This window comes from Nematolebias whitei, chromosome 15 (genome assembly GCF_014905685.2).
Source record: "Nematolebias whitei isolate Nwh7 chromosome 15, NemWhi1, whole genome shotgun sequence".
NCBI lineage: Eukaryota > Metazoa > Chordata > Actinopteri > Cyprinodontiformes > Rivulidae > Nematolebias > Nematolebias whitei.
Genome location: NC_056512.1, coordinates 17,452,662 through 17,468,690, shown reverse-complemented (window position 1 = coordinate 17,468,690; position 16,029 = coordinate 17,452,662). Strand labels below are relative to the sequence as shown.

At 44.2% G+C, this 16,029-nt stretch overlaps 1 protein-coding gene across 1 annotated transcript in view; it reads left to right on the top strand.

Annotated features, from left to right (window-relative positions):
- The window catches only part of LOC119421989 (NACHT, LRR and PYD domains-containing protein 12-like), a 48,179-nt gene that overhangs the window by 20,699 nt on the left and 11,451 nt on the right, over positions 1-16,029 (top strand). Inside the window, exons 5-7 of the mRNA XM_037689342.1 lie at positions 7,536-7,761; positions 8,347-10,144; positions 10,269-10,442. Of these exons, the coding sequence (XP_037545270.1) occupies positions 7,536-7,761; positions 8,347-10,144; positions 10,269-10,442 (2,198 nt within the window). The remainder of the gene's footprint in view (positions 1-7,535; positions 7,762-8,346; positions 10,145-10,268; positions 10,443-16,029) is intronic.

The following is a 16,029-nucleotide window of genomic DNA, read 5'->3' as shown; positions in this document are numbered from 1 at the left end:
TGGTGTTGATCTTCTGTGCTGGGCCATCCTTTTGGCCAGTGGCTGTTTTGTTTCCCTGATGTAAGACTGATCACAGCCCTCCTGACACTGAACAGCATACACAACATTACTCTGTTTGTGCTGGGGGACTGGATCTTTGGGATGAACCAGTCTTTGCCGTAATATGTTTTGGGGTTTAAAAGCCACTGGGACGTTATGTTTAGAAAATAAATGTCTCAGTTTCTCTGATACTCCCTCAACATATGGAATGACCACTGGTCTGGGTCTGGGTTCCTCCTTTTCACCTGTTGGCTGACTGGAGTCCTGTTTGGGTTTCTTCTCTGCTTTCAGGAAGGCCCAGTTAGGATATCCACATTGCTCTAGAGCCTGTCTTGTGTGGGATGTCTCCTTCTGCCTGGCTCCTGAGCTAGTGGGGACGCTGTCTGCTCTGTGATACAGAGTCCTGATGACTCCTAACTTGTACTCCAAAGGATGATGGGAGTCAAACTGCAAATACTGGTCTGTGTGGGTGGGTTTGCGTTACACCTCAGTTTGCAGTTTGCAAATGTCCTCTATCAGAGACTGAGACCTCACAGTCCAAGAAAGCCAACTTGCCATTTTTTCATCTTCTCGTGTGAACTTGATGTATTTATCCACAGAGTTGATGTGGTCAGTAAAATGTTGGACTTCCTGAGATTTAATTTTAACCCAGGTGTCGTCAACATACCTGAACCAATGACTTGGTGGTGTCTCTGAAAAGGACGTCAAGGCTCTCTTTTCTACCTCCTCCATGTACAGGTTGGCAACAATAGGAGAAACTGGAAACCCCATAGCACACCCATGTTTCTGCCTATAATATTGCTCCCCATATGTGAAGTAGGCTGACTGCAGGCACAGTTTCAAGAGTTGACACAGTTGTTCTGTGGAAAGCGTGGTTCTGCTGCTCAGAGTGGTGTCTGATTTTAATTTTCAACTGACCACCTCTACTGCATCATCAACAGGAATGCACGTAAAGAGTGATGTGACATCAAAAGAGACCATTGTTTCATCAGTCTCCATGATGACATCTCTCACCTTATCCACAAAGTCCATGGTGTTCTGTATGTGGTGTTCTGAGCTGCCAACTAAAGGGATGAGTACAGACGCCAGATATTTGGAAACATTGTAAGTGACAGAGTTAATCATGCTAATGATTGGTCTTAAAGGTACACCTTGTTTGTGGATTTTAGGTAAACCATACAGACTAGGTGTGGCCTCCCCTGGGTACAGTCTGTGGTACAGAAAACGGTCAATAGCCTTGTCCTGCTCCAAAATTTTCAGGCAATCTATCAATTTCTTCTTGTAACCACTCCCTGGATCTCTTTTCAGAGGTTCATAAGTGTTTAAGTCACTAAGGAGTGTCATAACTTTCTCATGATAGTCTTTCTGGTTCAAAATCACTGTGCACCTTCCTTTGTCTGCTGGGAGAATGATTATGTTTTTGTCCTTGCTAAGAGTGGTGAGTGCGTCCCTCTCCTCTCTACTGATGTTGGAAGGTGGTGGTTTGGCATTGCTGAGGCAGGCTGAAACTTTGATTCTGAGCTGTTCTGCTTCAGCCTCTTTAATTTTGTTGTTGCGGATGGCTGACTCAGTAGCTGTGATCATCTCCACCAGAGGAATTCTACTTGGTGCAACCGCAAAGTTCAGTCCCCTGGCAAGAATCTCTGTCTCTGGCTGGGTGAGCTGTCTTTCAGATAAATTCTTCACCCACTTTTCTGTCTCCCTGGCATGTAATTGACTACTGGAGTGTTGTCCTACACTGAATGTGTTGTTATTGGAATAGTGATGGTGTTGATGAGCATCAACCCGAACCCGTTCTCCACAGATCTGGACCAGATCAGCACAGCTGCGGACATGATCACCAAACTGTGTGCGACGCTTGCAGCGTGCTCCACCCGCATCTCATCCTGGGCAACATTGTTGCAGAGACAGATGTGGTTGAAACTGTCCCCATCCAATCCAGAGGATGTTAAAAAAGAACACTTAGAATGTCCTGTGTCCTCAGATGGCCTCTTTGGACCTCATTTTCAGTTGTCCTGAACCAGCTGCAGTCCTCATCCGATGCCCTGGAACAGGTGTGGAGACATGCGACCCTACTCAGAGCAGATTCCCACCCTGCTCGAACACCTGGCCGCTGGCAAGAACAGAGCAGGTTCCAGCGCCAGCAGCAGAGACACTCCACGACCTCTGCAACTTTTTCTGGGGTGCCCCCACCAGCATTCCCCAGAGGACAAACATCCCAGATTCAACAAAGATCTGGGACTTTCCGAGGCAGAGGCCAGTAACAGAATGGCCCATGGCCGAATCAGATGCAGGACACGCGGAGGATGCAGTACAAAAATGACGGTTTGAGGGTGGTGTGTTTGCTGAGATGAGAAGGGTTTTTAAAGTGAAAAATGAAAAAAACTTTCTCAAAAAGCAGTTTTTCATTCAGACAAGCTGAATTCATCTGTTCCGTTTTTTTGTCAGCATATCCTCCACAATTAATGAAAAGGTTAGCCTGAGGCAACCATTCAAAGGTAAACAAAAAGAAAAGCAGTTAAGGTGTAATGGCACACAAACAGGAGATGGAGCAGCTGTGCTCGGAGACTCCTCCACCCACCCACCAGCCCCGTGTCCTCACTTGTCAGAGGAGGTGAGCGCTGAGGACAGCTGTCAGAAAACACAGAGTGGTAAGTTGTTTGACAAAATGCCCCCAAAAAACACAGGTACCTTTCTGTCCCTGCCCACTCAGGTAAAAAAACATTAACCTGCAGTTAAAGTGAGAGCTTTACGCAGGGGTTATCCGTCTCTCTCTCCTGACCGGCTGGAAGAAGTGAGCACTGAAGGTGAACCTCCACCGAAGCGGCACTTGTTTTGTTCACCCGCTAACGTCGGTTCTTCTCCCCAACTGGGCACGACCGGGGAACATTGTAAGAACCTTTACATAGGAGCCAATAAACAGCCCTTTTCATTCCAGCCTCCCATGGGTCAGTGTGGGTGAAGCCCCCTCCCCCACAGGATACAATGGCGGTAGAGGCTCAGTTATTCTCCCTTACGAGACAAAACATCCACGCGCTCCCACTTTCGGAGTGCAGCGTGGCATGGCAGGAAACATGCAACTTGAACAAATGGTTGCATCGCTTAATTCACAAGGGTTACACTCTGCAGTTTGCGAGAACACCACCAAAATTCAACGGAGTGTTAGAAACCCAGCTAAAATCTCCAGAACAGGGCATAATCCTCCAATCAGAGCTGACGGAGCTTCTGGAAAAAGACGTGATTTCCAAAGTTCCCCCGGGAGAGGAGGAAGCCGGTTTTTACTCCCAGTACTTCCTGGTTCCAAAGAAGTCAGGAGGCCTCAGACCAATTCTGAATCTGTCTGCCTTCAACAAATTCATCATGGAACGACCCTTTCACATGCTGACAGTGAACCGTGTTCTCGAATATGTGATACAAGGGGATTGGTTTGTTTCCATTGATCTGAAGGATGCATACTTCCACAGTCTGATAATAAACAAACACAGGAAATTCCTCCATTTTTCCTTCCAGGGGGCCTGCTTCCAATACAACCGTCTGCCGTTAGGGTATGCGCTCACCCCACACACGTTCTCAAAGTGTATGAAGGCAGCTCGCTAGCCAATTCAAATGAGAGGGATAAAAATCCTGTTTTATCTGGACGACCTTCTGCTGTTATCTCGGTACAGAAAAGAGGCAGAAACACAAACAGTTGTTTTAGTGAATCATCTGGGATTCACGATAAATTGAGAGAAGAGCTCTATTATTCCGTTTGTCCGGCCCCTCAGAACAGTAACAGTCATGAGACTACTAGGAATGATGTCAGCGGCTCACGTTGTGGTGCCGCTGGGGTTATTATTTATGCGCCGCCTGCAAAGATGGTTCAATCATCTGATAGTCGACCTGTACGTCACAAACGATGCCTGATCACCATTCCCCCATCTGTGGGAGCGGATCTGAACCACTGGGGGAATTCCCTGAATCTGTCAGAGTGAGTTCCCCTGGTCAAAGTGACGTCATTCATGTCGGTGTTCACAGACGCGTCCTTCTCCGGCTGGGGAGGGAACTGCCTGTCACAAACGATCGGAGGGGAGTGGCAGGCTGGCACGTCTTGTCACATAAATGTTTTAGAACTTCTCACAGTAAACAAAGTGCTCAGACATTTTGCTCCACTGGTTCAGGGTCATCACATGATAATCCACACAGACAACAGAACAGCAGCGGCGTACATAAATCCCGAAGGGGGCGTGCATTCAGCTCAGCTGCTGAATGCAGCCAGTAAACTGCTCTGCTGGGTGCGTGCACACTTACTTTCGATCAGAGCAGTTTATATCCCAGGCGTTCTAAACAGAGGAGCAGATATTATGTCGAGAGGAGGCCCTCTAGACAAGGATTGGTCTCTTCATACAGATCTAATCTTGCAAATCTGGAGCAGGTTCGGGAGAGTGAAGATGGACCTGAAGGTCACCCGAGAAAATTCTCAGTGCGCACTTTTCTTCTCCCTAAATCCAGGGATGCTCCGCCACTGGGAATGAATGCATTTGCACACAAACGGTGGCCAAAGTTGCTGATTTATGCCTTCCCTCCAGTTCCCCTGATATCAGCACTGTTTGAGAGGGTGAGAGAGGAGACTCTGAAAATGATTCTGATCGCCCCAGAATGCATGAACGCCTCGTGGTTCCCAGTTCTGCAACAGCTAATGGGTCAACCATGGATGTTGCTGTGGAGAGAGGATGTGCTCCTGCAGGCGGGAGGAGCAATCAGGAGCCTCCCTATAATAGATCAGCCCCTTGGGGTCTGGCTGCTGAACGAGAATGATTAGAAAAATTTGGGTTTTCCAAAGACGTAATATGTACCATTCAGGGGGCACGCACAAAATCCACTATGGTTGTTTACGCTTCTAAATGGGCTGCTTTTCAGCAATGGTGCCTAGAAAAGGACGTGGACCCGACTTCATGTCCCCTGGGTTGCATTTTATCCTACCTGCATCTGCTGTTGGGCAGAAATTTAGCTTTCAGCACAATTAAAACTTTTGCTGCAGCAATCTCTTCCTGTCATGAAGGTTTCAATGATAGAAACGTTTTCAATCACCCTTTAACAAAACGGTTTCTGACAGGTCCGCGCCGGCTCAGGCCAGTGACCACCTGGCACCACAGTGGGATTTAGTGTTCGTTCTCAGTGCACTAACTAAAGATCTGTTTGAGCCCCTGGATCAGATACCTAAGATGTATCTGTCACTCAAAACAGCCTTGTTATTAGTTCTGACGTCAGCTAAAAGAGTGAGCAACTTGTCAAGTCTGTCCGTCGCTCCTTCTTGTCTCAGAATTCAAGGAGATGGAAGTTCAGCAGAACTCCGACCGAATCCTGCTTTTATACCCAAAAGCAAGTTCGTTCTGGTCCAGAGTCATTACGCTGGACAGGTTCTGTCCCCCTCCCCATAAAACTACGGAGGAGGAACAATTTCACCTGCTCTGTCCAGTACGCACACTCAGGTGTTATGTGACACGCACAGCCGTGATGCGTAAATCCGATCAATTGTTCGTACATTTCAGGGAACGATCACAGGGTCAGCCTTTATCTTCCCAGCGTCTGTCACATTGGTTATGTGAAACTATATTACAAGCCTATAGTTCTTCTTGCCTTCAACCGCCTGAAGGACTCAGAGCTCATTCCACCAGGGGGGATTTCTACCTCCACAGCTCTGCACAGAGGGGTGTCTGTGCAGGACATCTGCTCTGTGGCTTCTTGGTCATCACCAATCCCCTTTATCCGTTTTTATTTACGAGATGTCTCCAGCTCTTTACTGACGCATTCAGTTCTCAGAGTTATGTCAGAGTGATTTTTCACAATCACACAACTAAAAATAAAAATAAATTAAAAACAACAAACAATAAAAACAACACAACCCTGCTCTGTCATTATTAGTGGGCGTTTTTTTCTACGATCACTCGTTCAAACAGAAAAATTCCTTCTTCCTCATTGGAAATTTTTCCTTTTCTTATTCCTCTATTGTCTGATGTGAATAAACATTCCTTCAGCTAAGATCAGGCACAGAGGCTGAACGCCTGTAATCCAGTACGCACCAGGTACATGGATCAATGATGCGTAATTACACTTGAATAAAGAACGAGGTTTTAGGCGGATATCAGGGTGTTTTTTTAATGGTTCTCAGACAGACCCAGTGAGGCATGGACCATATCCTGCTCCGCCCTTTAAACCCAACAGCGACAGCTTTTATAGGGTGTAGCTTACATGAAATAGAATGTTGGTTACGTATTGTATTCCCAGATTCTATGAGTGTAAGTGTAGCCCTTTAAAAACTGGGCCTCACTAGCTCTCAAATGGCTGAAGAAAAACAGTGTGCCTTTGGGAGTCGATCTCCGGTCCAGATGCAATTTATAACGGACCGGGTGGGGCCCACACAGCAGGTGGACATGGACTAGAAGTTTTCAGTGTTCTGCGCGTAGGTAAATCCAATAGTGACAGCTTTTAAAGGGCTACACTTACACTCATAGAATCTGGGAATACAATACGTAACCAACGTTTTAGTTTTTTGAATTTAAGAAGAGTAACAAGATTAACACTAGCAAGTGTGAGCAAGTATTCAGGAAAACTAATGGATGTGAAGGATCAGCCAGTGGGGTGAAGGTCCAACCCACTGAAGTTGATTGACAGCTGAAGTCATTCTGCTGAAAAGTGGCATTATGAAATAAATAAGCCATTATGAAAAACGCCATTATGAAATAAATACACTTTCATGAAAAACACAATCATGAAACAAATGTCATCATGAAAAACACAAGAACATTTTTCATTTTTATTTTTTTATTTCATAATTGTGTTAATTTTAATGTGTTTGAGTCAAAACAATGTGGCAATTTATGAATATGAAGCTGCAGCTTCTGTTTGAGGTGGGGGCTGATGGAGCTGCTGACCCATAAATGAACAGAGCTGCGGAGTCAGAACCCATTCAGACAGCTGAGGCAAAGATGAAAAAGAAAAACAGAGCTTGAGACAGAGTGATTACTTTGAAAAGTAAGTGGGAGATCCATTATTTATTTTAGAAGAGGAAAGAGAGAAAGAGCACACACACTCCTGCCTGTGCCCAGTCCCTGGTGTGATGTCATCAGCATTTGGTAATGAATGGCTGTGAGCTTGGGCATTTCCACAACTGTTTTGTTAGATTAAGGTCTTTATTTTAAACATTTGTGTGGCCCAAATACAAAAAAAAACGTATAACCATTGTATTCTACAACATTGATTACACCTCAGGAGACACTTGGCACTATTTGACTTGAAAGTTAGACATTGTTTATTTCTTTGTAAATGGGTGAACTTACAAAATCAGTAAGGTGTCTAATATGATTTCCCCAGTATATGACAAGTGCATTTATAACACAGTCATTTCCATGCTGCACTTTGTAGACCAATGAACTGTCAATCAGTCCAACATTAATCTGATATTTTGTTCCATAATTTGAACTAAATGTAACCCCTTTTGTAAAAAATTTCTGTTCAAGATGCTGGAGGACAATATCGTCACTTTTGTCAAAAAAGAGCTGAAAAGAATCCAGTGGGCTTTAGATCCAGATTACCCAGAAGGCTCAGAGAGTGAGAGTAAGGATGAGGATGTGTTGGAGGGTTTCAATGAAAAGCAAATGACCATAACTGAAGCTTTTGTAAGGATCACACAAAAGTTCCTGAGGAAGATGAAGCAGGATGAACTGGCTGATTGTCTGTCAAAAAGTAAGACCATTTCTCTAAAGTATAATTTGCTAACTAAATTATGCTTTTACTATCTAACAACGTTGAGTCGGGTCTTCTGAACAGATTGTTCTTGTTGAAACTTTTCGTGTTTTATCCAAAAGACTTCTTCAGTCTGAGGAGCTGCAACAAACTCAGTCTTATAAACATCACCTTCTGTCCAACACCCTTACTGACATGTACATTCTCTCACCTATGAGAAGGTGCTATTTATAAGAATGAAGTTGCTTTCAGCTCCTCAGACTGAAGACGTCCATCCATCCATTATCTTAACCGACTTCTTCCTTTTTGGATTGTGGGGGGTCACTGTTGCCCATATCCAGCCATCACTATACAAGAAGCGGAGTAATCCCTGGACAGGTCTTTTGGATAAAAAACACAGTTTCAACAAAAAAGAATCCTTCCAGAGGACCTAACTTAATCTGGATAGATTATCTACCTGGATTACTGAGCATGCATCAGAACATGATGCTTTTACTAATTTCTCTGTAGCTGGAACAACATATATCCATCACTTTTTAAGAGCGACATAATGTTTCATTATGATCTTCTTTTTATTTCTTGCAGGTCCTTCTGTTGCAGTTTACAAGCGAAAACTTAAATATGCTCTGAAAAATAAGTTCCAGTGTGTGTTTGAGGGGATCGCCAAAGCAGGAAACCCAACCCTTCTGAATCAGATCTACACAGAGCTCTACATCACAGAGGGAGGGACCGGAGAGGTCAATACTGAACACGAGATTAGACAGATTGAAGCAGCATCTTGGAAAGCAGACAGACCAGAAACAACAATTAGACAAGAAGACATCTTTAAACTCCCACCTGGAAGACATGAACCAGTCAGAACAGTGATGACAAAGGGCGTGGCTGGCATTGGGAAAACAGTCTTAACACAGAAGTTCACTCTGGACTGGGCTGAAGGCAAAACTAACCACAACATCCACTTCATGTTTCCATTCACTTTCAGAGAGCTGAACGTGCTGAAAGAGAAGAAGCTCAGCTTGGTGGAACTTGTTCATCACTTCTTTACTGAAACCAAAGAAATGTGCAGCTTTGAAGACTTCCAGCTTGTGTTCATCTTTGATGGTCTGGATGAGTGTCGACTTCCTCTGGACTTCCACAACAATCAGATCCTGACTGATGTGACAGAGTCCACCTCAGTGGATGTGCTGCTGACAAACCTCATCAGGGGGAAACTGCTTCCCTCTGCTCGCCTCTGGATAACCACACGACCTGCAGCAGCCAATCAGATCCCTGCTGAGTGTGTTGGCATGGTGACAGAGGTCAGAGGCTTCACTGACCCACAGAAGGAGGAGTACTTCAGGAAGAGGTTCAGAGATGAGGAGCAGGCCTGCAGGATCATCTCCCACATCAAGATATCACGAAGCCTCCACATCATGTGCCACATCCCAGTCTTCTGCTGGATCACTGCTACAGTTCTGGAGGAGGTGATGGAAACCAGCGAGGGAGGAGAGCTGCCCAACACCCTGACTGACATGTACATCCATTTCCTGGTGGTTCAGACCAAAGTGAATAAAGTTAAGTACAAAGAAAAAGCTGAGACAGATCCACACTGGAGTCCAGAGAGCAGGAAGATGATTGAGTCTCTGGGAAAACTGGCTTTTGATCAGCTGCAGAAAGGAAACCTGATCTTCTATGAATCGGACCTGACAGAGTGTGGCATCGATATCAGAGCAGCCTCAGTGTACTCAGGAGTGTTCACACAGATCTTTAAAGAGGAGAGAGGCCTGTACCAGGACAAGGTGTTCTGCTTCGTCCATCTGAGTGTTCAGGAGTTTCTGGCTGCTCTTCATGTCCATCTGACCTTCATCAACTCTGGTGTTAACCTGCTTGAAGAACAACAACAAGCACCTTCAGTGTGGTCTAAAATTTTCAACATTAAAAAATCAAAACAAATCTATCAGTGTGTTGTTGACAAAGCCTTAAAAAGTCCAAATGGACACTTGGACTTGTTACTCCGTTTCCTTCTTGGCCTTTCACTGCCAACCAATCAGGCACTCTTACGAGATCTGCTAACACAGAAAGAAAATAGTTTACAGGCCAGTCAGGAAACAGTCCAGTATCTCAAAGAGAAAATCAACCAGAATCTGTCTGCAGAGAAAAGCATCAATCTGTTTCATTGTCTGAATGAACTGAATGATCATTCTCTGGTAGAGGAGATGCAACAGTCTTTAAAATCAAAAAGTCTATCCACAGATGAACTGTCTCAAGGTCAGTGGTCAGCACTGATCTTCATCCAGTTGTCATCAGGAAAAGATCTGGATGTGTTTGACCTGAAGAAATACTCTGCTTCAGAGGAGGTTCTCCTGAGGCTGCTGCCAGTGCTCAGAGCCTCCAACAAAGCTCTGTATGTCCATCTATCCGCCCTTCCTTCTTACATCTTGCACCATACTTGTTCACACAACTGATTTGCATCTATTTTTTAAACGATTTTTAAAATGGTGAAACATACTGTATCATTGTCTCCTCAGACTTTATGACTGTAACCTCACAGAGAGAAGCTGCAAAGTTCTGTCCTCAGCTCTCAGCTCCCAGACCTGTAATCTGTTGGAAGTGGACTTGAGTAACAACAACCTGCAGGATTCAGCAGTGAAGCTGCTCTCGTCTGGACTGAAGAGTTCAAGCAGCAAACTAAAAACTCTCAGGTTTAATCCATTTTATAAATTTGTCTGAACTTCAACAAAGCACTATTTTCAAACTTAATCCAGGAATCTTTTTTGATGTCACACAATAAAATAAAGCAATTGTCAGGACCAGGTTTTGGATTCAGAATAAGCCAGACACATGAGTACAAAAAGAACAGTTTTTATTAATTAGTCTGCTGGTTGCTGGAGTCAGGTAAATGAGTACACATGTAGTGTAAAGCGTTTTGAGTATTTTCATTAGATAGAAAGGCACAATATAACTACAGTCCATTTACCATTTACCCATCCTCCAGCTCAAGCCTGCTCCCTTCACTCCATGCCACACCTCCCCTTTCTCACAGCAATCAGCCCGGATTCCACTTACCTGCTTCATCTCATGTAGTTCACCTGCTCTGCACCCTTTATAAACTCCATTCTCACTCTCCACCAGTGCCAAATTATTATACCTCCCATGGTCCCTGATTCTGAAGCCTTTAATCATAGTATCTTGTTTCCTTGTCTTGCCTTGAACCCTCGCCTGATTTTATTACTCCTCGCCTTGCCTTGCCTTGCCTTGCCCATTTCTGGATTTGTCTGCATATCTGACCACGGTAATGACTCTTACTCTCCCTTTGACTACTCTTTTGGATCACAACTCGGCCCTGTTCTTGCTTCTCTGCTTCAACGTGCTTGACCCCTGCTATGACCATCGGACCATGCCTCTGGATTTCACCTGCCATGCACAGACTGAGAAGATTGGACTCCTGCCTGTCAGGAGCCTTTAAGCCAAACATCTACAAATAAAATCTCTCCCATAAGCCAATCTACAGTAAACCAAACCTTTTCATTTTCACTATTTTCTGTTAGTGAGGTTAACAAATTGTTAAAAGGTCTGGACCTTAGAAAATCTGTAGGCCCTGATGATATTCCTCCTTATTTCTTTATTTTCCCCTTTATTGGGGGGTGCGAGATGGGGTAGAGGCAGGGAAGCCGACTTGGTAGCAGAAAGTCGCATTTCGACTCCAAGCCATTCTCACATGCCGTGGTGTCTCTGCACAAGACACCTAATCCCTAACTACTCCCCAGGCGCTTACATGGCTGTCCACTGCTCCACCTGGGTGTATCTCAGGTGTGATGGGTTAAATACAGAGAACTAATTTTGTCATTGTATAGAACACAACGTTGACAATCTCAGACTTCCTTTCCTTTCCCTTCCCTTATTTCTTAAGGCTATCTACACACATCATCTCAGAACCAAAGTCTCATATCTTTAATCTGTCCATCAGACAAAATACCATTCCAAACACCTGGAAAACAGCTTTTGTTTTACCTCTGCTGAAGGGAGGAGACCCCACTATACTGAACAACTATGGACCAGTCTCTAAACTGGCAGGGGTGTCAAACTCCAGGCCTCGAGGGCCGGAGTCCTGCAATTTTTAGATGTGTCTCTGATGCCACACAGCTGAATCATATGCCTGAATTAGCTTCTCAGTGCAGTCAAGTTCTCCAAAGTCCTGCTAATGACCTCCTTATTTGATTCAGCTGTGTGGCATCAGAGACACATCTAAAAGTTTTAGGACTCCACCCCTCAAGGCCTGGAGTTTGACACTTGTGCTCTAAGGTTTTAGAAAATGGATAAACACCCGAGTCAAAGTATTTGGATTTTTTTTAACATCTTACCTCCCCATCAATCAGGTTTCAAGAAACAAAACAGCACACCGTCTGCTTCACTGAAGGTTTTTTAATTATGTCGTTGAAGCATTGGAAGCTAAGGACTATTGTGCTGCACTTTATTTAGACCTGTCTTTTTTCATTCATTCAACCTTTATTTAAACAGATAAATCACATTGAGCCTCGAAGACTCATTTACAAGTGAGACCTGTTTGGACAGACAAAAAACAGTGGTTAACTGGACACATGTAGGAAATTGGAGGCGAAAAAAAATTCCTATCAGACTTTTTTCTTGGCTGGGAAAAACCCCTAATATTGAAAAAACACTTTGCACAAACAAGCACATATTTACGTAGACATTCTGCAGAGCAGAGCATAAGAAGGAAAAGACGAGACCGGTCAACAACGCCTACAGATGCTCTCGAGGTCACTGTAATCAGTCGATGTCCTCCGGTGAGATCCATAAACATTCTCGAGGTATGTCGAGAAATGGCCAAGAATAACCTCTATGAGAATCCAAGAGTCCTGAAATGATGACACAAAGTTTATTCAGCTGGCTCATCTGGTTATCAGTTGGAAATTCCTCGGGGGTGGGGGGGTGGGGGGTGGGGTGAGCGTCAGATCACATTTTCTCCAGGTGACTTTGGATAAGATGGCCTTCAAGGCCTGTCTAAAGCTTTTGACACTGTGGACCATGACATCTTATGTCATAAGCTCTCTGAAATTGGTTTCTCAGATCACACTATTGACTGGTTCTCTAATTATCTTTCAGATTGGAAACAATGTGAACAACATATTGGTAATTCCTCCAGTTATCTAACTGTTAACAATGGTGTACCACAAGGTTCAGTCTTAGGACTTACTCTCTTCACAATCTACTTAAGTAATGTAGGTCAGATCTGTAGGGATGGCACCATCTTGTGGGTCTTCCCTGTCTGTGTACCCTTGTGTGTCATTATTCCTGATTATTTGCGCCTTCTGATTATTAGTGCCTTCTGTTCTCAGCTGTTTGTAATCACGTCCTGTCTTGTCTGTGTATTTAAGCCTGTCAGTGAGTCTTGTCCTTTGTCTTGTCGTCATTTGGTATTGTCCTGTTCTGTCCTGCCTGCCTGATTATGATTATGATTCCCTGTTTTTGTAAGTTGCTGCCATGTCAGTCTTTTTGATTTATTATCAGTATTATTATTATTATTATTATTAAAGAGTGTTTATTTTTTTAAATCCTGGAGTCCTGACCTTTCCCTGCTCAACTGGCTTCTTTCCTGTCCTGACCTGCCTGTAACCCTGACAAGATCATTCCTGATGGATCCTTACATTTCTATGTCAACGACACAGTTGTTTATTGTTGAGCTAGAACAGTTGCAAAGGTTTTTCAGCTCTCTACATCATTCAGTCAGATTTTTTCCATCTCAAACTTGTATGTGGATAAAACCAAAGGGATGTTGTTCTCAAACAGGAAGTCAGTACTAGCAGTCCTTCCTTCTATCTTATCTTCAAATGGTGTCCCTATTGAGTGTGTCTATTCTTATAAATACTTTGGTATTTTGGTTGATTCACATCTCTCTTTTAAGCCTCATGTTAAAAACTTGGTAAAGGAACTAAAGTAAGACTGGGTTTCTTTTTCAGAAATATATCCTGTCTAACTCTGAATGCTAGGAAACACCTTGTAACTGCTACATATCACCCCTCCATTGACTACGGTGACATTATTTACATGAATGCTCCTGTAAGCACCTTGCAGATGTTGGACGCTATCTATCACTGTGCGCTAAGATTCATAACTGGCTGTAACTACCGTACCCATCACTGTGCCTTGTATTAACTTTATGCAGGCTCTCACACTGGTACATTTTCATCTTTAAATCACATCTTGGTCTGTTGCTTTCATATATCTCCTACTACTGTATATGTCACTCTGTGAATGGAGCTACAGTGTGCAATCTCAGGACATAATTACTTGCAGTGTACCTTTGGTGCGGTCCAAACTAGGCAAAATGTCCTTTTCCTACTCCACTCCTGTTTCCTGGAATATCTTGCAAAAAATCTGAAGCTCTCAAACTTGCCCTCTCCAAGGGATTTTTTTCCCTTTTAACAATTCAGAGTCATCATATTTAAAGGAAATAGCAATCACTGTTACCAGTCTTCTAATATTATAACAAAGCAACAGCATTGTTGTAGATTCAGAACCACAATGAGGACATGCAGAACCAGCGCCAGACAGTCAGCAGCACTCACCAGCTCCTTTACAAGAAACAGGACCAGCAGTTCTGAGTCCCATCATTACAAACCAGTTCTCAAACAGAATGCAGAGCCCCTTCTTTCCTCTTCAACTTCTTCTCCACAAAGTCCATGACTTCAGAGGCCTCCTCAAACCACCAAATCTGTCCATCTGACAGAGTTATCCGTAGAATGGCTGGATAGAACAGGCCGAATTTAACACCCAGGCAGGAGTGCAGCTCTTTCTTGACTTTAGTAAAGGAGGCACGTTTCTTCGCCACAGCAGTGGTAAAGTCCTTAAAGATTAAAATCTTCCCTCGTGAAGAACAGGAGCATATGAGCTAGCCCTCTGCAGGATCTCATTACGTTGCTGAAACATGTTTATCCTGACAACGAACGGCCGTGGCGATTCTCAGTCAGCAGGTTTGGATCAAAGGGTTCTGTGAGCTCGATCCAGTATCGGGTTTTTTTCCAGCCCCAGCATCTTCTGTAACAATGTGGCCATGAAATCTGTCAGTCAGGTGCCCTCAGATCCCTCAGGGACACCAATCACTCGCATATTATTCAGTCTAGAGCGCCCTTCTAAGTCCTCACATTTCTTCATCAAAGAATCTACCATGCCTGTTAATGAGGAGATTTTAGCCTCCAAGCCAGTTAGCATGTCGCTCTGGCTGTTGGCTGTGCTTTCGAGTGCCTCCACCGCCTGTCTATGTGCCATGACTTTAGCTTCCAGCGAGGCGAGGGCAGACGCGACCTCCCTCTTCACTGCTATAGATATAATTTTAGCTATTTTATTCAGAAGGTCCGAGCGCAGCCCCTCCAGCATCACCTCCATGCGCTCTAGTAGACGTCATTAGCATTGGGCTCAAAGTTAGCTTTGGGGCACGGCGAGTGACGCGGCTTACTGCAGCCTACCTTGGAGGCATCGTATTTCCCTCGTCCCGCCATGGTTTTGAAAATTTGCAACAGTGAATCAGTCTCAGGTGGCTCACAAAGGTTAATAATAACTGTAGGTGTTGAAGAAGATCCAAAAAGTAATGCAAAAAAGGATAAAATTGTCACATTCCTAGATAGCTGCTAGAGATACATCTTAAGCCCCCAGTATACTCCCGCGTACGTCCATGCGCGTATGTACGCGGAGGTGCGTGCATACCCCGGCAGGGCATGTCCGTGCAAAGTTCCATTTTTACGACCGCGTATGCGTTTGCAGTGTCGCACAATAAACTGCCCGGCGACGGACTGTTTTGTATGCAACACCAATGTATTAAATTCCCCTTCTTCATCCCTGATATGGACTTTTCTTTTGTTTTTTTGTTTTTGCCAAGAGGCAAGCAATCTCTTTCTCCTCCGTTGATGCCATGACTGAAATTGTGAGAAATTAAGGAATTTGTCACAGGGGAATTAAAATCAGTCCCAGTGTGGCTGTGGGAGGGTCTGGAGATTTCCTGTTGGGCTGGTCTGATGTGTGAGCTGCAGGGCGAGTGCTGCCTGTTTTTTATTTTATTTATTTTTTATTTTAGAACTTTTTATTAACAACATATAAACACACAACACCGCTGCGGGACTGTCAGCCCTCTTTTTTTTTTTTTCCGACCTGTCAATCAATCAAGTAGGCATGTCAGCAAATGACCAATCGGCAACCTCAGTTTGTCCCGAAGGTAAATGCCCCTTGTCTGTGGAGCTGGTCTGCAGTCGTTCAGGGTGTACGCTTGAGCATGAA